General features: G+C 37.9%; 1 protein-coding gene across 4 annotated transcripts in view; it reads left to right on the forward strand.

Annotated features, from left to right (window-relative positions):
* Positions 1–22,827, forward strand: part of GABPA (GA binding protein transcription factor subunit alpha) — a gene marked incomplete at its 5' end in the record, with an annotated part of 31,797 nt that extends 8,970 nt beyond the window's left edge. The window contains 5 exons of one of the 4 annotated variants that reach the window (XM_079704268.1): positions 4,474–4,668; positions 8,459–8,512; positions 9,437–9,577; positions 9,819–10,011; positions 22,369–22,827. In XM_079704268.1, coding sequence (XP_079560394.1) covers positions 4,474–4,668; positions 8,459–8,512; positions 9,437–9,577; positions 9,819–10,011; positions 22,369–22,597 — 812 coding nt within the window. In that variant the 3' untranslated portion in view covers positions 22,598–22,827. The remainder of the gene's footprint in view (positions 1–4,473; positions 4,669–8,458; positions 8,513–9,436; positions 9,578–9,818; positions 10,012–22,368) is intronic. The other 3 variants (XM_079704270.1, XM_079704269.1, XM_079704271.1) reach the window with 3 other exon arrangements.
* Positions 22,828–24,007: the final 1,180 nt, after the last annotated feature.

Below are 24,007 nucleotides of genomic sequence, written 5' to 3' on the forward strand. Positions count from 1 at the left end.
TGGGCAAGGTAGGAAAGTCTGGTATTGGAAAGATTTTTCAAGGGAAAGTGTTGATTGTACTTGATTTTCAAGTAATAGTACAAATTCAACTGGAGGTCACCAGAAAGTAGTTTCAGGTGCACAAAATTTGGACTGGAGATAAAGATGTTATCTGGGACTCAGTCACATTGAATTTGTGTTAAAGTCATACAAGTAGATGCAGTCTCTGACGGAGAGAGATAAAATGGAAGAGAACATAATGCTGGACCTTGTCAACATTTAGGGTTGAGGAACAGGAAGGGGGGGAGACATGGAAAGCTTAACAGATAGAAGGAAAATAAGAACTGTATATAGTGCTGATGAAATTGGGGAAGAGTTTTAGATGGTCACAAGTCTCGACGCTGCTGAGAAAGTCAAAGAATGCTGACTGAGTAATATCTATTACATTTGGTCATTAGAGGCTCATTGGTAGATTTAGATAAAAGCAGCTGCTGAGTTGGAGCGACAAAGCTGAATTATAAGAACTAAATAAACATTGTAGAAATGGAGAAAATTGAGTATTAATTTGGGGGATGGGCAGGTGGGAAGAATGCTGGGGTAATAAATAAATAATATTGAAGGTTCAAGAGTTGGTGGCGACCTGAGTGTATTTGTAGATAAATGGTGTGGAACTAGTGGGAGAAGGAAAGATTAAAGAAGCAAGGATAGGAGTTATTCACTGGAGCATAACAAGATAAAAGAGTCCAGTTTGAAGGATGAGACCTAAGCCATTCCTCAAAGAATAAGAAAGCTGTTAAGACCAAGTCTGGTGGCAGTGTGGATCTTTTCATTTGCTGTCAATTTCGGGGTTTTTGTGTAGCATCTCAGTCTGGCCCTGTGCTGCCCAGTGCCGTGGTCACCAGTCCCATGTGAGCACTTGAAATATGCCTGGTCTGAATTGAGATATGCTGTAAGAGTAAAACACCCAGTACAAAAGGAAAAGAATGTAAAATCTTATAAATATTTTACCTAGATTACATGTTGAAATGAAAACATTTGGATGTATTAAGTGAAATTATTATCAAAATGAATTTCATCTGTTTCTTTACCTTTTTAATGTAGCCATTAGAAAATTTTAAAGTTACATAGCGGCCTGCGTTATGTTGGACAGTGCTAATCTAGACAATTTCTGCCTTCAGTACTGGGGAGTTTTCCTTCATTATTATTTTGATAATAACCTTCTGTGTTTCTCTGTTCTTTTTCTAGAACTCCTATCGAATCTCCTGGGTTGATCCTCTACATCTTTTTTCTTCCTTATTTTTCACCTTCATATCTATTTGTACTACTTTCTGCCAAATTTTCTTGTCTTTTTTTTTTTAATTATATATTATTTATTTATGGCTGTGTTGGGTCTTCGTTGCTGAGCGCGGGCTTTTCTCTAGTTGCGGCGAGTGGGGGCCGCTCCTCGTTGCGGTGCACGGGCTTCTCATTGCAGTGGCTTCTCTTGTTGGTGGAGCACAGGCTCTAGGTGTGTGGGCTTCAATTAGTTGTGGCACACAGGCTCAGCAGTTGTGACTTGCGGGCTCAGTAATTGTGGCGCACGGGCTTAGTTGCTCCGTGGCATGTGGGGTCTTCCCGGACCAGGGCTCGAACCCGTGTCCCCTGCACTGGCAGGAGGATTCTTAACCACCGCGCCACCAAGGAAGTCCCTTTCTTGTCTTTATATTGCAAACTGATTTTTATTTTCAATTTACAAGGGCTATTTATTTTGGTTTTTCCCTTTCCATAGCATTCTGATCTTATATTACAGGTATCATGTTTTCTCTCCTCTCTATGTTGATTACAGTGAAGTGGGGGTTTATTATTATTTTTTTTGTTGTTTGCAGTTTGTTATTGCATTATTTCTGCTTCCTCTGGGTTCTGTTTTTCTGTTTATTTTTGGTCGTCTAGTGGTTTCCTTTTAGTCTCTCAAATAATCTGATTATTTTTGACCATCTGTTCATATTTAAGAGTGAATAACTTTAAAGCTAATTAGTTTGAAGTCTGGAAGGGGTTTGTTGACTATGCTGGTAAAATGGGGTGTTGGTCATTTTATTAAAAGATTTTCAAGTGTCAGCACGTATAGATCTTTTTCCTGGGTCTCCCAACTTCTCTGGAAAATTGGCCAAACACCTGTCAGGAGTAGAAGGTTGGGGTGAGGATTTAGGGTTGATGTGTGTGTGTGAATGTTGCATTCTGGAAGTGGAAAGGGAAGTGGAGTGGGTGGAAAGGGTCTCACTCTTCGGTTTGTAGACCGGTCTAAAGTGTTCCTGGTGCCTACGTGGTGGGGAGATGCTTCCATTTCTGTCATTTCCCACTCATGTTCCTGTGAGTTTACATCTTTCAGAAGTTTCTTTACTGTCATTTTACTAAGGACTTAGAGAAAAGAGGCAGGGAGAACATGCATGGCAATTAGTTATGTTAAACTAGAAGACCTGATATTATTTAAGAAAACAAGGTGGACTAACTATTTTCCCCTAACATTTTTTTTTGTGTGTGTGTGTGTGGTACACGGGCCTCTCACTGTTGTGGCCTCTTCTGCTGTGGAGCACAGGCTCCGGACGCGCAGGCTCAGCGGCCATGGCTCACTGGCCCAGCCGCTCCGCGGCATGTGGGATCTTCCCAGACCGGGGCACGAACCCGTGTTCCCTGCATCAGCAGGTGGACTCCCAACCACTGCGCCACCAGGGAAGCCCTCCCCTAACTTTTTGATCCTGATACTTTTTTGTTCATGTTTACATAAAATGTGCTTACTTGAACTTTGAAGTGTGTTTCAGGATAGCTTTTCTAACTTTCCAGAACTCCTTCTGTTTGTTGTTTTTGAGTAGTATTACAGGATAGAGCCTCATGCTTTTTCAGTTCCTGTCTGTTCCTTGACTTCACTTTTATCTGGACCTCCTCTTTCCCTTTTCCTTTCCTTTGTGTTTCGATGCTACTCAATTTCAGTTCCACTCCCACCAGTTTCTCCTTATTGTGGTCTTCTTTTCTGGAAGTGATCCTTGGCTTAGTTTGAAAATTCCAAAGATGCTTCACTGCTCCATCCCCTTTAAAGCTGACCATGGACCTTTGTATTCCTCTGCTATTGGGTTGGGCAAAACTGTGCTTTCAAAGAATACTTCCTGGCTGTGTTCAGTTTTTCGCATGCTCAGGATGGAGAGTGAGATGTTCCTTTGCTTCCCTCTGCTTCCTCCTGCACAGATGTTGATACCATACAGGTCTTGTGACTGTTACTGCTTTGTCTTCACCTGCATGTATTTTGGGTTCCATGGGGATGTCATGTCACCTGGTTTAATTGTAAATGTCCATGGATTTTTGGTTTTGATCTCTAGTTGCTTTTAGTGGTGGGTTTTGTTTTGCTTTATGTGTGCATTCAGAGAAATTTTAAAACTTTGCTGCCATCTTCTTAGAATCTTCCTTCCTTAACTTCCTTGTGAAAAAAAATCAAATAAAAAATCAATTCTGTGGCTTTCAATCTTGTATTATGTTTGATTCATTTTTACTGTAAATTGGCTCTTGATAGGTAGTACCTAAGTGTTATTTTTTCCTCACTTATTTTCTTATTGAATAGCATGCATCTTGGGGGCATATAATCAATACCATTTGGATAGATTACCTTCTCCGTGCAGAAATACCTATACCAAAATTAATTCAGCTAGTATTTATTAAAATTCTGTGAGTAGAAATTCCGTTATGTGTCAGGGATACAATCATGAACTGTTTACACATGTTGGCCATCTTTTTTATTTGTGAATTCATTCAATAGTAAAAAATGATGAAGAAAATGAAACTATTTGGATTCACCTTTTATAAATTTAACAAATGTATGCACAAAGCGCCATGGTAAGCTCTGAAGATTCAGTGGTTTACAAGACACAGTCCTTATATTTAAGACCTCAAGGTTTTATAGGGGGAGACAGCTGAGTAGACATGCAATTAGCGTGTTGTATTGTAAGTGCCACCATAAGGGTAAGTGCAGGAACAACTGACTTTTTACAAGAAGTAAAAGTGAGGAAAGATTACCTTCATATTTTGGAGAATATGTCTCCCCAGAAACCCCTTATAGTTTTATTTTTTCAGTGCATCAAATCATACACTACTACAAAATAATTTTTAAAAACTTGTTTAATTTACTCCATTTCCTACAAGGTAATCATATATTTTATTCTTCCATTTGGCCCACTGGAGAGCAGTTTTGCATTTTGTTTTTCTTGGTAAAATTCCAGACTAACATGTAGAAATAGGTGAATCCATCAAAAATTTAGATTAAGAAATTGAAAAGGAGCTAAGGAGAAAATAGAGCATAAGAATCTTTTTTATTTCATATAATGAGTTTATTTACTTCACTTACTTGTAAAAAAAAAGTAACCTGTCTGGATTTTATCTGCGTGTTTGTGTGTGTGTGTGTTGACAAGTTAACTGTAAATTTATATAATATCTAAGATGCAACTAGGCCAATGGTAATATTTTTCTCTTTAGATCCCATACAGTGGTCCACAGACCAAGTCCTGCATTGGGTGGTTTGGGTAATGAAGGAATTCAGCATGACCGATATAGACCTCACTACGCTGAACATTTCTGGAAGAGAACTCTGTAGTCTCAACCAAGAAGATTTTTTTCAGCGGGTTCCTCGGGGAGAAATCCTCTGGAGTCATCTGGAACTTCTTCGAAAATGTATAAAATTGAAATTATTGTCTATTTGCCTTGTAGCTTAAGTTTAGTTTTATTTCTTTATAACTTTGTTTTCATCTAAATTGTTCATTGATAATAGCAATAATAATTAACATTTATTAATTGTGCTGAGAGCACAATTGTGCTGAGAGCTTTATATGTATTATCTCATTTGATCTCGTACTAATGCCACAGATCATTACTTTCCTTATGTCTTCAGATATGAATCTGAGGCTTAGAGAGCCCCTACAAGGTTATACAACCTAAGGTGAGGCAGAGACAGGATCCAAACCCAGGCAGACTAACCCTAGAATCCAAGTTCTGAAGTAAGATTCTATGCCCTGCATTTAGCTCTGTTCATATATTCTAGTTGTTGACTTCTGTTTCATCAGTCAGTTCTGTCCTTTATGCTCATCTTCTAGAAATTTAAGATTATTTGTTCACAGATGGCTTCCCTCTCATTCCCTTCATTATTGGGATTAAATCTTTTAAAATGTATTTTAATTGAATGGGATCTTAAGGGAGAAAGGGGAAGTGTAAGTATGCAACACACCATCTTGAATTGGAAGCCACTGGTTATAGTGTTACCATGTTGCTTGACAGACATTATTATTATGATTTTGGCTGTCCAACAAAAAGAGCTCAAATAAATGTAAATGATTTTGCTTGAATTTTAATCCATCTTATATATCAGTGACTGTTAAAATATCTTAGCAGTAACCCATTCACTGACACTGTTAAATAAATCAGGAATGCTAGCCAAACCCATATAGTTTTCAGAATGTGTGAATAGGACACTCTGACTTTGTTTTATAATGGTTATGGATGAAAATGTAACTGGTAGCATTTCATCCTACTGTGTACCCAGTAAGGGGACAGATCTGGTAGAGGGATTTTTCACAGTCATTTAATGCTTAGGGTTTTCATCTGCTGTTGAATAAGAAATGAGCTCTGCAGAGAAGCTTTCCTTCATTGTTTTTATTGGTAATACCTCTCTTGTGTTGGTTCTCTTAAATATTAGGAGGAAAAAATATTTAAAAGACTTATTACATTCATTATATTTACAGGGTTTATTTCCAATTTCAGTTCCTATTAGATAAATAAGTTGAATGTTCTGGTTGGAAGTTTACCCTTAGCTTCACAGGTTTTCTTCCCTGCAGAGCTTTTCAGCTGAGTAAGGTAAATTCTGAATTGTTTCAGGTTTTTAACATGTAAGTTATGTTTACAGAAACATTTTCTTGTAGGGACTCTCGAGAATAGAACAAGGACAGTGTTTAGACTACAGTTTAGTTTTTCTCCAATTCATGGTTTTCGCTCTGTCTCCCGGGTCAGCACTTTTTGGTTGTTTCTCTCTGGTTCTCCCAGTGCTTCTCAAATGTTAAAGCTCATTCGGAGACTTTTCCTAGTACAGTGGGCAGAGAAATCTCGTGTATCTTTCCATCTCTTTGCAGTCAGTAGTAGAATGGGTCTTCTTCAGAAGAGCTCTGCTCTGGAATTGTTTTGTTTTCAAAAGTAACAAAGCCCCAGAGCCTAGATGAGTATCTTAGGGAATTGCTTGCTTATCTGGCCGTGGTTCTTTGCCTGGTGAGGAAATCCCATCTGGTTTGGGAATCTAATTCTCAGAATCTGGGAATGGATAGGGTGATGTGTAAGGCTATTTCTGGCAGACTTTCTGTAATTCACAAGCCTTACCTCTCAGAACAGGCTCCTTTGGGCACAGTCTAGTTCTCTGGCCCCTCCTGTAGAGTGAAGTCTACAGCATATTTCTGAAAGACATTTATTAACCCAGCATTTATTATCTTTTCCTCAATGATCTATCAAGGAGACACAGTACTGAACAGATAGAGCTCCATCTTTACATATTTGTGTTAGTTTTCCCACCCGAGCCACCAGCTTCCTGCAGCTTCCCTTCTGGTGAAACTTCATCAAAGAAGTCCTACAATACATGGGGAAGATAATTAGGAAATGTTCCAGTAGTACCAGCTCTATGATGTCCTTCTTCGTGTGAATATGTCTTCTGCCACCAAAGGCACAAAGCTCTCAGTTTGCTGAGGGTGTTATTTAGAAAAAAGAATTGCCTTATGCCTTTAGTGTCCAAAGTTTCTTCATAAAATGCCTCCATACACTCAGAGCTTTGCCCCTTAGGGCTCTGCTTCCTTCATGCATGACCAGGATTTGAGGGCTATAGAGGAATATGATAATTAGAGTGCCTGTATGGTCTTGGACCAGGCTTTCCAAAGCCCCTCTCTTTCTTTGTTCTGCCTTGTTATCTTGAGAGTTCCCAGGAAACAAACCAAACTCCACTCTGAAAAGCAGGGCTGAGAAGCTGATCTTACAGATCAGGAATGCCTGTGCTGTGTGGTGGTGACTCTCTTTTGCCTCTTTTTGGTCTAGGGCACTGTGTTTATTTACAGTCACGAATGGAACAATTTCATTCCAATAGCACTTTGCCTTTTCAAGTTACTTTTATAAAATCTGAGGGAAAATATTCCACAAATATAAAGCATGCATTTTTCTTCAAGAGGGACAGTGGTTCTTGGGGAGAATGCTCAGAACTAGGAATGTGGATAAAAGAATAGCGTCTTCAATTTACTGAAAAGTTAACTATGTTTCAGGCATTGTGCTTCTTAAAAATATTTTCCTTTAATCCTTACAACCACCTCATACAGTGGTAGGTGGGGGTATCTCATTTCAATATGAAGAAATCAGTGGTGAAGTTGGTTGAATAATTTACCACACCCACAAAGCCAGTTAGTGAGTGCTAAGATCAGAACCCAAATCTGAGGCTAGTTCCATGTAATTGTTTAAACTCCCAAACTCAGGACCCCCAAAGAAAGCTCCCATCTGAGAAGTAGGATTCAGATCTCTTTTTAGTTTCCCAGTCCTCTCCAGCTCTGTGTCTTTAGTTGGATCCTGGCGTGGCATCCTAAGTAGAAGTGTGTTGGGAGCCCAGGCCCCAGGACTCACTCAGTACACAGATGACTGCTGGTAGGTGCAATTTCAGTTCAAGAGAGAAGCATCCAGTCTATGATGGGCACTAAATAGGCTGAAGGAATATAGACTGGGAAGTGTAACTCTTGTCTGAGAGGAAAATAATAGCATTTAAGTAGGGAATAGCAACAGATGAGTAATGAGTGGTTCTCCAAAGGGTTACTAGGACCTTTTACACTGTAACTCATATCGAGAGCTGTATTTATAGACATGTTAAATTATTTAGTTCAGTTGTGACACTGAGGACAGCTACAATTCCACTGAAAATTTGGCTGTCTTTAAGAAGAAGCATTCTAAAGTTAAAGCCGTTTTATTAAAAAATGAATGTTAGATAAGTAAATTATGATACTCTTCTCATACCATCTTGAAGAGAAAGAGCCTTTTTGATGAAGAAAGTGTATCTAAATAATTTCATTGTGATCTATATTCTCATCTTTGATCTGATCTTGAAGATTTCCTATTTTACATAAAACATAGATAAATAGATTTAGAATAGGTATTTACATTTAGAAAACCCTGGTTCTCTGAATAACTTTTCTGAACATGAAAAGAATTTGGAACTTTCCTTCTGCTGCTTCTCTTAAAAATATCTTTTCCCTGTAAAATGACTATCAAGGATCTTTTTAGGTTATTATGCCAGTAAGTTTCAATTGTTTGATGTTTTGCTCTTTTGTTTGCTTGGTTTTTGTTTTAGTTGTGGAGTTTTTTGTTTTTTGTTTTTTTATTAAGTTGAATTTTACTGGATTGGAGTTTGCATTTCTGGTTTAAGTGAAAACAAAAAATTTTTATGTGTGTTCTTCAGATGTATTGGCAAGCCAAGAACAACAGATGAATGAGATAGTTACAATTGATCAACGTGAGTATTCATGTGCCCATAATATGTGGCCCATTTATCAATAAGAAACGTTTTCTTTATTTAGTACTGCAAGGTAGTAAAAAAAACTAATTTTTAAATTTCGTATGAAGTATTTTAGATATACAAAGAAATAATAAAGTATAACCAACATCTGTGTATACCATAAGAGATAAAACTTTGTATATCAGGTTTACCTGTTGTAGATCCCACTTTAAATGACTATCCTGAACTTGATGTTTATTATTCTATGCATATTTTATCTTTTTACCAACTTAAGTAACCATAAACACTTTAGGGCATTGTTGTATACATGTCTAAACTTCTGGGGAAAAATGGTGATATACTGTGCATATCCTTTTGTAACTTGCTTTTTTGGTTAACATTTATGAGACCCATGTTGATACATGTAGCTCAATTTTATTTTCACTGCTATATATTATTTTTAAAACTTTGTGAACATCATTGAATGAATATTGTAAGAATGCTTGTGAGATTCTCTGGTTGTAATATCATGGGGTTTCTACCCTTTCAACCTTACTAGGTAAGACCACAGTTTTTCTCAAAGGGGGTATGTTTGTACTCTTTATCAGCGGTGGAACGTGAATTCTCATTTGTCCACATTCTCCAAAATTTGATAAACCATTTTTTATGAACAAATAATTTAAAAAATAGATTTTTAAAATAACTTTAATGTATCACTAGATTTATCACATCAATAAGTTTGTCCAAAATAAGGAGACCAACTTTTATTCGCTATGTTAAGATTCACAAACTGTAATACAGACATTATACCTTATCCTCTGAACTTGTGCTGAGGTAATTAGAGGGGCGTTAGTTAAACTAATTGCGTTTTATTTCTTTCAGTAATTTTTTTCACTGTATTGGAAGGAGAAAAAATATTTTTTTCCTTGTCTTGCTTTGCAGCTGTGCAAATTATTCCAGCATCAGTGCAGTCTGCTACACCAACAGCCATTAAAGCTATAAATAGTAGTGCAAAGGCAGCTAAAGTACAAAGAGCTCCAAGGATTTCAGGAGAAGACAGAAGTTCACCTGGGAACAGAACAGGTATTTTTGCATTATCATCTGGTATTTATAAAATTTGTCGAATTATGTATATTTCGTTTTATTTCACAGTATGAAAATGTGAATATGGACTGTTTCTCTGGCAATACTTAGACAGCATTTGTAAAAACAAAATTGTGTTTTTAGTGTGGCTGATGTATGCACCACAAGACCTGTGTTGTCTTTTGCCTTCTGTTAATCCATAGCATTGTGGTCAATGTTTGTCATTCTTGTCAATTTTTAGGAAACAACGGCCAAATCCAACTGTGGCAGTTTTTGCTAGAACTTCTTACTGACAAGGATGCTCGAGACTGCATTTCTTGGGTTGGTGATGAAGGAGAATTTAAGCTAAATCAGCCCGAACTGGTTGCACAAAAATGGGGACAACGTAAAAATAAACCTACAATGAACTATGAGAAACTTAGTCGTGCATTAAGGTAAGAATTTATTACTTTTCTTTAAGTATCAAACCTTTCTAAAAAATAGCTTCTTATTCTAGTGTAAACACTTATGTAATGATGTTAAAATACTTGTTTATAAAACGTTTTCTTTATATAAATAAAACTAAAAATTTTCACATTTATGTTAAAAATTACTTCTTAAAAAGATTTTTAGTAATAACTTGAGGTACATAGAGTTTTTTAAAAGATGATTCTAAGATTATTTGTTTTTATCTGATTTAAAAGCATGTACTATGTTTAAAACCAACGTATTTAATCTTTGAGGTTTCTGTTATTTACATAACAGAGATGCTATCGTTTGGTATAGGTGAACTGAATGAGTGTAAATTCTAGCAAATACGTAGATATTGTCAATTTTTATAATTAGATGCAAAATGTCAACCCATATCCCTGTTTTTCCTTCCCCCACAATATGCCTAAATCTGAATATCCAAACTTTACATCAGTTGAGTTGGAGTAGAATAATTATTTATAATTTCTCGTAAGTGGTATGAAAGTTTTTGACATAATTACTGTCTGTCATAAATTATGCTTACTACAGCGATAGAAATTCAGTATGTGCACTTAAGTATCTGAGAAGTAGGATATATAGGAATTATGCCTGTGTTTTTGGAAGAGTAAATTTGGTAAAGCAGTTCTGCAGTTTACCTCTGTATTCCTAAATAACATGCTTTTACTGCTACTTCATGTTTCACTAGAGCATTGTTTGTGAATTTCACAGAGATTACAATTTACCTCTCATCATTAACACACACACCCTTCCCATCCCTTCATCCAAGTGTAATTATATAATTATGTGGAAGTGTTGGTTAGATCAGTATTTATTGTTACAAGATCATGGCATGTGAGTACTATTACATAGTTTATCATGATTATTTTTCTTTTCCAGAATGACCATTTGTTTTCCTTAGCATACATAAGTAACTACAGTGCTTTATTTTCAATGTACTTATCACTTATTCAGTCTCAAACACTTTGCCAACTATCTAAAGATCCTTTCTGTATAATCAGTTTTGACAGTTGATGTGATTGTGTACATACAAGTCCCCTCAAAATTACGGATGAATTATTAGAATTAATAATCAAGATGTCACTTCTCCCCAGATTGGTCTTTCAATGCAGTAACCACCTGAATAAATGTTTTCATAGAACTTGACAAGATAATTGTAAAATTTATATAGGAATATAAGGTATCACGATAACCAGGACACCTGAAGAAGATTAATTAACAAAGTGGGAAGACTTGCTCTACAGGATATTGAGACTCATTGTAAAGCTACAGCAACAGTAAGACAGTGTGCTATTTGCTTAGGACAGACAAATAGAACAAGGATTAGAGTAGATAGCCCGAATAGAACCAAGAATATAGGAACATTTGATTTAAAGATGGCAGTGGAGAAAAGACCTACTTTTCAATCAGTAGTGCTGGGACAGTTGACTATCCATATTGACCCCTTCCTCATAGCATACTAAAAATCAATTCTATGTCACTTGTAGCTCTAAATGTGAAAGTAAAATAGGGAGACATCTAGAAATACCTGCTTGACTTCAGTAGATGAGGAAAGACATTAACAGAGCCAAAAGCACTAACATAATGGAAAAGATCAATAAATTGGACTACATTTAAATTTAAAACTTCCGGTCATCAGAAACCATCATTAGGAGGGAGAAAGTCAAGCCACACATATCTGACATAAGACTCTTACCTGGAATATCTAAAGAAGTCTTACAAATCCATAGGAAAATTAGGAAAAATGGGCAAGAAACTTAAGCAGACACATTAGACTAGAGATTGTCCAAATGGCCAATGAACATATGCAGTGGTTCACAACCTCATTAGTAATCAGGGAAATGTATTTTATTGATTGATTGATTGATTGATTGATTGGCTGTGTTGGGTCTTTGTTGCTGTGCGTGGGCTTTCTCTAGTTGTGGCGAGCAGGGGCTGCTCTTCGTTGCGGTGCACGGGCTTCTCATTGCGGTGGCTTCTCTTATTGCAGAGCACGGGCTCTAGGTGCGCAAGCTTCAGTAGTTGCGGCACACAGGCTTAGTTGCTCCGTAGCATGCGGGAACTTCCCGGACCAGGGCTTGAACCCGTGTCCCCTGCGTTGGCAGGCGGATTCTTAACCACTGTGCCACCGGGGAAGTCCAGGGAAGTGTATTTTAAAACCACAATAAAATGGTACAGTGCACACCCCAGAGTGGCTAAAATTAAAATAATTGCTTGTACCAAGTGTTGGTGAGGATATGGAGCAGTGGGAATGCTTCTACACTTTTGGTAGGAATGTAAACTGTGACCGATAACCCAGAAGTTTGTCTTCTAAGGGTGTACCAGACAAAAATGTACATGTATGTTCACATGCATGCTTATAACAGCATTATTTATAACATCCTCAAACCAGAAACCACCCAAATATCTATCAACAGTAGAGTGAATAAATAAACTATAATATACAAGGGAATACTGTGTATCCATTAAAAATGCACTGATATGGGTGAATGTCACAAACATAACGTTCAGTGAAAAAAATCCAGACCCAAAAGAGTATATACTGGATTTATATAGTAGAGTATAAAAAAACCCAGCAAGACTAAATTACAGCATTTATGGATGATGTTTGGGTGATAAGACTATAAAAAGAAGCAACGGAATTATTATCATGAAACAGGATTGTGTAACCTTTTAGAGCAAGGGAGGGGTGATGATGGGGAGGCGCCGCAGAGGAGCTCTAGGGTGCTGACAGTGCTCTGTGTCCTGACCTGAGTCATAGTTAACAGGTGACTGTCCGCTTTGTGATAAATCACTGAGCTGTTCGCTTTTGTGTCCTTCCTGTTTGTGTAATATATTTCCCAATTTAAAAGTTTTTTAAAAATACAAGTTAAAAAAAGGGGTGGGGAGAAAAGAAATCATATCCATGAAAATACAGGCATCGAGGCTTCCCTGGTAACACAGTGGTTAAGAATCCACCTGCCAATGCAGGGGACATGGGTTCGAGCCCTGGTCCGGGAAGATCCCACATGCCACAGAGCAGCTAAGTCTGTGTGCCACAACTACTGAGCCCATGTGCCACAACTACTGAAGCCCACGCACCTAGACCCCGTGCTTTGCAACAAGAGAAGCCACCTTAATGAGAGGCCTGCACACCGCAATGAAGAGTAGCTCTGCTCGCTGCAACTAAAAAGCCTGTGCGCAGCAACGAAGACCCAACGCAGCCATAAATGAATGAATGAATGAATGAATAAAAATACAGGCATTGTGTACCTTTCTACTTTCTTCATTTTAGGGGGGCAACAAATGCAGTGGGTGCTGTTATATGTGGTCGTATGACGCATCTACTAGATTGGAGGAAGTATTAAGTAAAATTAAGTGTTAATTTAAATGAGAATGTATATGTATGACATTTTATAACCTCTTACCAAGAAACATACGATTATACCAACTCCAGTTTTGTTTTAGAAATGTAAAACCACTTTCCTTCTTCATTTTCCTTTTTTCCCAAGTGTCTTATTTGTTACAGCCTTACATATTATGTAGAAATTTTCTTAAGAAATTGAAATGCCTACAGCATTTTAACTGGATGACAAGCATTGGTGGTTTGTGGGCTGAGATCTAAATTCTGTGTTAATGTAATTGACAAAAAAGGAGACAGGAGACTATGCCCAGTGTGTTATATCTCTTACTGGGAAAGTGAACATAACCATTATACTTTAGCTGTTCTAGAATTAGGGAAAGATGACATAATTTCCTGCATGTAGTCTTTTCATTAATGGATTTTTGGTTAAACAGTGATTTTTATAATAAAATACTGCTAAATGTGATAGTTTATACCACTGGTACTTTTGCAAATAGTTGTTTCTTTTGTAACAGCTCTTCATCAAATGGCACAAATGGGCAGTGCAGTTTTAAAATAAAGGCTCCAAAATCTGCCAGCCCAGAAAAGTTTTGACTTACCTCTTTTTTCCCTATTATTGGAATTGGCAGTGCATAGGGGTAAATAAAGTCTGTTTTCCAAAGTAAGTATAAATCCAACTGCTCTATATCCATAGAAAACAGCAGTAGACCAGACTTCTAGAGTGATTTCCCCAAATGTACCTGTGTAGGTTTAGAAACATTGTTTCTTTATGATGTCCTCTTTTATGTTTTTCTGTATCCTCTTTTTTTTTTTTTTTAAGCGCTTTTGCTTACTCTTTTGAGGCTCCCTATTGGTTTGGAGAATTTCTCTGTAAGGGGAGAGCCTTTACATATTAAAATGATAAAGATGAAAGCATAGCTACATAATAAAGGATTTTGTACAAGAAAGAGAGGAAATGGACATTCCAACAATCCAAAGAATATGTGTATTAAATTTTTATTCATATTATATGAATAAAGCTATATATCAATATAGCTTCTATTTCTAGAGGGCTATATGTGGCAGTCATTGTGTGCTAAGCACTTTACAAATCCTTTTAATCCTTTTAATCTTCAACAGTTCTATTAGTGTTAATACTGTTTTTAATGTCATTTTATAAATGAGGAATAAAAGCTTAGAGAAAATGTGCCTTTCCTGTGGTCACAAAGGGTAATAAGTTGAGATGTTAGGTTTTGAATCTCGGCGTTCTGATTCAGAGCCCTTATTCTTAGGCTCTATTACTGCTCCCAAGGTTTTTTGTTTTGCTTAGTAATCTTTATTTTTAAATCAGTGTTTCATCGTAATTTTTGAAAATATGTTTTGAAGATTTAGTACATAAAATTTTAGTGCTTAGCATTGAAATTTTAGTTAATAATGTTCTGGACACGTGGAACAACTCCTACAGAACACCTACTGAACGCTGGCAGAAGACCCCAGACCTCCCAAAAGGCAAGAAACTCCCCACATACCTGGGTAGGGCAAAGCGGAGAGATTCCCGCACAGAGGATCGGTGCCGAGCGGCACTCACCAGCCCGAGAGGCTTGTCTGCTCGCCCGCCGGGGCGGGCGGCGCTGGAAGCTGAGGCTCGGGCTTCGGTCAGAGCGCAGGGAGAGGACTGGGGCTGGCGGCGAGAACTCAGCCTGAAGGGGGCTAATGTGCCACAGCTAGCCGGGAGGGAGTCCGGGAAAACTCTGGAGCTGCCGAAGAGGCAAGAGACTTGTTCTTCCCTCTTGGTTTCCTGCTGCGCGAGGAGAGGGGATTAAGAGCGCTGCTTAAAGGGGCTCCACAGACGGGCGCGAGTCGCGACTGAAAGCGCGGAGCCCAGTGACGGGCGTGGGACGCTGGGGCTGCTGCTGCCGCCGCCAAGAAGCCCGTGTGCGAGCGCAGGTCACTGTCCACACCGCCCTTCCGGGAGCCTGAGCAGCCCGCCACTGCCGGGGTCCCGGGATCCAGGGGCGGCTTCCCTGGGAGAACGCACGGCGCGCCTCGGGCTAGTGCAACGTCACGCCGACCTCTGCCGCTGCAGGCTCGCCCCGCACTCCGTGCCCCTCCCTCCCGCCCGGCCTGAGTGAGCCAGAGTTCCCGAAGAGGCTGCTCCTTTAACCCTTTCCTGTCTGAGTGAAGAACAGACGCCCTCCGGCGACCTACACGCAGAGGCGGGGCCAAATCCAAAGCTGAGACCCGGGAGCTGTGAGAACAAAGAAGAGAAAGGGAAACCTCTCCCAGCAGCCTCAGAAGCAGCGGATTAAAGCTCCACAATCAACTTGATGTACCCTGCATCTGTGGAATACATGAATAGACAACAAATGATCCCAAATTGAGGAGCCAGGAGTCAGTACTGTGCCTCTGAGGTGGGAGAGCCAACTTCAGGACACTGGTCCACAAGAGACCTCCCAGCTCCACATAATATCAAACGGCGAAAATCTTCCAGAGATCTCCATCTCAACACCAGCACCCAGCTTCACTCAACGACCAGCAAGCTACAGTGCTGGACACCCTATGCCAAACAACTAGCAAGACAGGAACACAACGCCACCCATTAGCAGAGAGGTGGCCTAAAATCATAAAAAGTCTGCAGACACCCCAAAACACACCACCAGGCGTGGACCTGCCCACCAGAAAGACAAGATCCAGCCTCATCCACCAGAACACAGGCACTAGTCCCCTCGACCAGGAAACCTACACAACCCACTAAACCAACCTTAGCCACTGGGGACAGACACCAAAAACAACAGGAACTACGAACCTGCAGCCGGCAAAAAGGAGACCCCAAACACAGTAACATAAGCAAAATGAGAAGACAGAAAAACACACAGCAGGAGAAGGAGCAAGATAAAAACCCACCAGACCTAACAAATGAAGAGGTAATAGGCAGTCTATCTGAAAAAGAATTCAGAATAATGATAGTAAAGATGATCCAAAATCTTGGAAATAGAATAGACAAAATGCAAGAAACAGTTAACAAGGACCTAGTAGAACTAAAGATGAATCAAGCATCGATTAAAAACACAATAAATGAAATGAAAAATACTCTAGATGGGATCAATAGCAGAATAACTGAGGCAGAAGAACGGATAAGTGAGGTGGAAGATAAAATAGTGGAAATAACTAATGCAGAGCAAAATAAAGAGAAAAGAATGAAAAGAACAGAGGACAATATCAGAGACCTCTGGGACAACATTAAACGCACCAACATTCGAATTATAGGGGTTCCAGAAGAAGAAGAGAAAAAGAAAGGGACTGAGAAAATATTTGAAGAGATTATAGTTGAAAACTTCCCTAATATGGGAAAGGAAATAGTTAATCAAGTCCAGGAGGCACAGAGAGTCCCATACAGAATAAATCCAAGAAGAAATACGCCAAGACACATATTAATCAAACTGTCAAAAATTAAACACAAAGAAATCATATTAAAAGCAGCAAGGCAAAAACAACAAATAACACACAAGGGAATCCCCATCAGGATAACAGCTGATCTCTCAGCAGAAACTCTACAAGCCAGAAGGGAGTGGCAGGACATAATTAAAGTGATGAAGGAGAGAAACCTGCAACCAAGATTACTCTACCCAGCAAGGATCTCATTCAGATTTGATGGAGAAATTAAAACGTTTACAGACAAGCAAAAGCTGAGAGAGTTCAGCACCACCAAACCAGCTTTACAACAAATGCTAAAGGAACTTCTCTAGGCAAGAAACACAACAGAAGGAAAAGACCTACAATAACGAACCCAAAACAATTAAGAAAATGGGAATAGGAACATACATATCGATAATTACCTTAAATGTAAATGGACTAAACGCTCCCACCAAAAGACACAGATTGGCTGAATGGATACAAAAACAAGACCCATATATATGCTGTCTACAAGAGACCCACTTCAGACCTAGAGACACATACAGACTGAAAGTAAGGGGATGGAAAAAGATATTCCATGCAAATGGAAACCAAAAGAAAGCTGGAGTAGCAATTCTCATATCAGACAAAATAGACTTTAAAATAAAGACTACTAGAAGAGACAAAGAAGGACACTACATAATGATCAAGGGATCGATCCAAGAAGAAGATATAACAATTGTAAATATTTATGCACCCAACATAGGAGCACCTCAATACATAAGGCAAACACTAACAGCCATAAAAGGAGAAATCGACAGTAACACAATCATAGTAGGGGACTTTAACACCCCACTTTCACCAATGGACAGATCATCCAAAATGAAAATAAATAAGGAAACACAAGCTTTAAATGATACATTAAACAAGATGGACTTAATTGATATTTATAGGACATTCCATCCAAAAACAACAGAATACACATTTTTCTCAAGTGCTCATGGAACATTCTCCAGGATAGATCATATCTTGGGTCACAAATCAAGCCTTGGTAAATTTAAGAAAATTGAAATTGTATCAAGTATCTTTTCCGACCACAATGCTATGAGACTAGATATCAATTACAGGAAAAGAGCTATAAAAAATACAAACACATGGAGGCTAAACAATACATTACTTAATAACGAAGTGATCACTGAAGAAATCAAAGAGGAAATAAAAAAATACCTAGAAACAAATGACAATGGAGACACGACGACCCAAAACCTATGGGATGCAGCAAAAGCAGTTCTAAGAGGGAAGTTTATAGCAATACAATCCCACCTTAAGAAACAGGAAATATCTCGACTAAACAACCTAACCTTGCACCTAAAGCAATTAGAGAAAGAAGAACAAAAACATCCCAAAGTTAGCAGAAGGAAAGAAATCATAAAAATCAGATCAGAAATAAATGAAAAAGAAATGAAGGAAACAATAGCAAAGATCAATAAAACTAAAAGCTGGTTCTTTGAGAAGATAAACAAAATTGATAAACCATTAGCCAGACTCATCAAGAAAAAAAGGGAGAAGACTCAAATCAATAGAATTAGAAATGAAAAAGGAGAAGTAACAACTGACACTGCAGAAATACAAAAGATCGTGAGAGATTACTATAAGCAACTCTATGCCAATAAAATGGACAACCTGGAAGAAATGGACAAATTCTTAGAAATGCACAACCTGCCAAGACTGAATCAGGAAGAAATAGAACATATGAACAGACCAATCACAAGCACTGAAATTGAAACTGTGATAAAAAATCTTCCAACAAACAAAAGCCCAGGACCAGATGGCTTCACAGGCGAATTCTATCAAGCATTTAGAGAAGAGCTAACGCCTATCCTTCTCAAACTCTTCCAAAATATAGCAGAGGGAGGAACACTCCCAAACTCATTCTACGAGGCCACCATCACCTTGATACCAAAACCAGACAAGGATGTCACAAAGAAAGAAAACTACAGGCCAATATCACTGATGAACATAGATGCAAAAATCCTCAACAAAATACTAGCAAACAGAATCCAACAGCACATTAAAAGGATCATACACCATGATCAAGTGGGGTTTATCCCAGGAATGCAAGGATTCTTCAATATACGCAAATCAATCAACGTGATACACCATATTAACAAATTGAAGGAGAAAAACCATATGATCATCTCAATAGATGCAGAGAAAGCTTTCGACAAAATTCAACACCCATTCATGATAAAAACCCTGCAGAAAGTAGGCATAGAGGGAACTTTCCTCAACATAATAAAGGCCATATATGACAAACCCACAGCCAGCATCGTCCTCAATGGTGAAAAACTGAAACCATTTCCACTAAGATCAGGAACAAGACAAGGTTGCCCACTCTCACCACTCTTATTCAACATAGTTTTGGAAGTTTTAGCCACAGCAATCAGAGAAGAAAAGCAAATAAAAGGAATCCAAATTGGAAAAGAAGAAGTAAAGCTGTCACTGTTTGCAGATGACATGATACTATACATAGAGAATCCTAAAGATGCTACCAGAAAACTACTAGAGCTAATCAATGAATTTGGTAAAGTTGCAGGATACAAAATTAATGCACAGAAATCTCTGGCATTCCTATATACTAATGATGAAAAATCTGAAAGTGAAATCAAGGAAACACTCCCATTTACCATTGCAACAAAAAGAATAAAATATCTAGGAATAAACCTACCTAAGGAGACAAAAGACCTGTATGCAGAAAATTATAAGACACTGATGAAAGAAATTAAAGATGATACAAATAGATGGAGAGATGTACCATGTTCTTGGATTGGAAGAATCAACATTGTGAAAATGACTCTACTACCCAAAGCAATCTACAGATTCAATGCAATCCCTATCAAAATACCACTGGCATTTTTCACAGAACTAGAACAAAAAATTTCACAATTTGTATGGAAACACAAAAGACCCCGAATAGCCAAAGCAATCTTGAGAACGAAAAATGGAGCTGGAGGAATCAGGCTCCCTGACTTCAGACTATACTACAAAGCTGCAGTAATCAAGACAGTATGGTACTGGCACAGAAACAGAAAGATAGATCAATGGAACAGGATAGAAAGCCCAGAGATAAACCCACGGACATATGGTCACCTTATCTTTGATAAAGGAGGCAGGAATGTACAGTGGAGAAAGGACAGTCTCTTCAATAAGTGGTGTTGGGAAAACTGGACAGGGACATGTAAAAGTATGAGATTCGATCACTCCCTAACACCATACACAAAAATAAGCTCAAAATGGATTAAAGACCTAAATGTAAGGCCAGACACTATCAAACTCTTAGAGGACAACATAGGCAGAACACTCTATGACATAAATCACAGCAAGATCCTTTTTGACCCACCTCCTAGAGAAATGGAAATAAAGACAAAAATAAACACATGGGACCTAATGAAACTTAAAAGCTTTTGCACAGCAAAGGAAACCATAAACAAGACCAAAAGACAACCCTCAGAATGGGAGAAAATATTTGCAAATGAAGCAACTGACAAAGGATTAATCTCCAAAATTTATAAGCAGCTCATGCAGCTCAATAACAAAAAAACAAACAACCCAATCCAAAAATGGGCAGAAGACCTAAATAGACATTTCTCCACAGAAGATATACAGACTGCCAACAAACACATGAAAGGATGCTCAACATCTTTACTAATTAGAGAAATGCAAATCAAAACTACAATGAGATATCATCTCACACCAGTCAGAATGGCCATCATCAAAAAATCTAGAAACAATAAATGCTGGAGAGGGTGTGGAAAAAAGGGAACACTCTTGCACTGCTGGTGGGAATGTGAATTGGTACAGCCACTATGGAGAACGGTATGGAGGTTCCTTAAAAAACTACAAATAGAACTACCATATGACCCTGCAATCCCACTACTGGGCATATACCCTGAGAAAACCATAATTCAAAAAGAGACATGTACCAAAATGTTCATAGCAGCCCTATTTACAATAGCCCGGAGATGGAAACAACCTAAGTGTCCATCATTGGATGAATGGGTAAAGAAGATGTGGCACATACATACAATGGAATATTACTCAGCCATAAAAAGAAATGAAATTGAACTATTTGTAATGAGGTGGATGGACCTAGAGTCTGTCATACAGAGTGAAGTAAGTCAGAAAGAGAAAGACAAATACTGTATGCTGACACATATATATGGAATTTAAGAAAAAAAAAGGTCATGAAGAACATAGGGGTAAGACAGGAATAAAGACACAGACCTACTAGAGAATGGACTTGAGGATATGGGGAGGGGGAAGGGTAAGCTGTGACAAAGTGAAAGAGCGGCATGGACATATATACACTACCAAACGTAAGGTAGATAGCTAGTGGGAAGCAGCCGCATAGCACAGGGAGATCAGCTCGGTGCTTTGTGACCGCCTGGAGGGGTGGGATAGGGAGGGTGGGAGGGAGACGCAAAAGGGAGGGGATATGGGAACATATGTATACATATAACTGATTAAATTTGTGATAAAGCAAAAAATAAAAAAAATTAAAAAAAAAAAAAAAAAAAATAATGTTCTGAAGTTTCCTTGGATAATAACATTAAAAATTTTATATAAACTCAGTGTTAATTGCTATTGTGATAGATAAAATACTAGGCTTCTTCTTATGGAATAATCTGTGAAATATTGTAAGAAGTCCAAATTTTAAATTTTTATTTATTTATTTATTTACATCTTTATTGGAGTATAATTGCTGTACAATGGTGTGTTAGTTTCTGCTGTATAACAAAGTGAATCAGCCATTCATAAACGTATATCCCCATATCTCCTCCCTCTTGCATCTCCCTCCTACCCTCCCTATCCCACTCTAGGTGGTCACAAAGCACTGAGCTGATCTCCCTGTGCTATGCATCTGCTTCCCATTAGCTGTTTTACATTTGGTAGTGTATATATGTCCATGCCACTCTGTCACTTCGTCCCAGCTTACCTTTCCCCCTCCCCGTGTCCTCAAGTTCATTCTCTACGTCTGCATCTTTACTCCTGTCCTTCCCCTAGGTTCTTCAGAACCATTTTTTTTTTAGATTCTATATATATGTGTTAGCATATGGTATTTGTTTTACTCTTTCTGACTTACTTCACTCTGTATGACAGTCTCTAGGTCCATCCACCTCACTACAAATAACTCAATTTCGTTTCTTTTTATGGCTGAGTAATATTCCATTGTATATATATGCCACATCTTCTTTATCCATTCATCTGTCGATGGACACTTCCATGTCCTGGCTATTGTAAATAGAGCTGCAGTGAACATTGTGGTACATGAGTCTGTTTGATGTATGGTTTTCTCAGGGTATATGCCCAGTAGTGGGATTGCTGGGTCGTATGGTAGTTCTATTTCAAATTTTATTTTGTTTTGTTTGTTTTGTTTTTGGCCACACCACATGGCCTGTGGGATCTTAGTTCCGCAACCAGGGATCGAACCCGGGTCCATGGCAGTGAAAGACCACGTCCTAATCACTGGACCACCAGAGAATTCCCAAGAAGTCCAAATTTAAAATTTTTTAATGTAGTCCTAATGTGTTTTCTCTTTTTTTTAAAGGTATTATTACGATGGGGACATGATTTGTAAAGTTCAAGGCAAGAGATTTGTATACAAGTTTGTCTGTGACTTGAAGACTCTTATTGGATACAGTGCAGCAGAGTTGAACCGTTTGGTCACAGAATGTGAACAGAAGAAACTTGCAAAGATGCAACTTCATGGAATTGCCCAGCCAGTCACAGCAGTAGCCCTGGCTACTGCGTCTCTGCAAACAGAAAAGGATAATTGAGCCCAGGACCTTTTGGGAGTCCAAGGTCTTTCTTAAATGTTAGAGCAAGTATTGCTCTTACCTTTATTACTGAATTTGAATCTTCTTTTATTTCTAGACTGTACAATCTGATGCATGATTTTTTTATAAATATTTCATACTCTTGTGAATTTGGATCTTTTTACTTTGAGCATATATTTTAGAAAATGTGTATGTTAAACGATCACCACAATGTGTTTAGGCAGGTTCATTGTGGGATAGTTTGTTAACAGTCAAGAAAGCTAAACTGGTCAGTATTAATGTCTAGCCCAACCAAAAATAGCCAGAGGCTATTGATGAAAAATAAATGAAAATATCTCCAGGAAACAGTCTGGCTTAACTATTTTTGAAAATATAACTGTTTCTCCTCTCTGCTGCTTTAGATGTTGCTTTACATAGAACCAGAAAACGGAATTTTTCACAGCTGAAGCATGTATGCCTGTTTCATCTAATCAAGCAGAGCTAAAATAGTCATATCAAATAAAATTATAATATTAATAAATTACTAAACTAAGAGCATCATGTTATTAAAGTAATTTATATATTTGCAAGCAAAGGACAGTAAAAAGACTGGCAGAGGAACAGTGCTGAAGAAAGAGATCCAGGTTTAAATCTGGCTTTACTCAAGCCAATTTTAAGGATTTACTGTATAGCTATTTCATAATGTCAGGCCAAGAATTTAAATTATTATAAGAGAGGCATTAAATTCTAATAAACCAACTATTACAAAAATTCTCATATGATCTCTGCTTTCCCTATCAGAGATTTAAAATGAAAAAGTGTACCTCAACCCGAAAATAAAAGTTTGGTTTAGTTTGGTTTGGTATGGCTTTTTTTTTTTTTTTTAATTACCCTGTAGTGCTGGTTTATTATACAAAGCAGCTTATATAAGTCCTGGATTTCAGATGAAGTGAAGACTTTAAATCAGTCAGTAGTACTTTACCTTTCAAGACATTAGTAAATTACTTGCAAATAGTTTTAAAAGGAAATTTTGAACTCCAGTGTAGGCAGTCTTTTCTTAAAACAAAATTTCCCATTTATTTAATTTTTTCCTTTGAATATTATATATGAGTGTACAGATATCTATATACATGTCCAGTTGACCATCTTATATATATATACATGTACACACATATAAATGAAGACATAATATTCAAAGCAAAGATATTTCAAAAGGTGATAACTCATTTAAAAAATTCTTTAAAAATTAAATAACTCTTATATACGTAAAACTCTTTACTTACCACAAGCCAACACTAAACAGAAATGGCTAGAAATGTCTTTCTTTTTTTCTTGCTTGCTGTGCTTGGTTTCCTTGCTTTTTTTCTTTTTGTTTTAAGGTATTATGCACAAATCATATGAGATACTGGCAAATAATCCTCTTATAGCAGA

Source organism: Hyperoodon ampullatus, assembly GCF_949752795.1.
Source record: "Hyperoodon ampullatus genome assembly, chromosome: 5".
In the NCBI taxonomy this organism is placed as follows: domain Eukaryota; kingdom Metazoa; phylum Chordata; class Mammalia; order Artiodactyla; family Ziphiidae; genus Hyperoodon; species Hyperoodon ampullatus.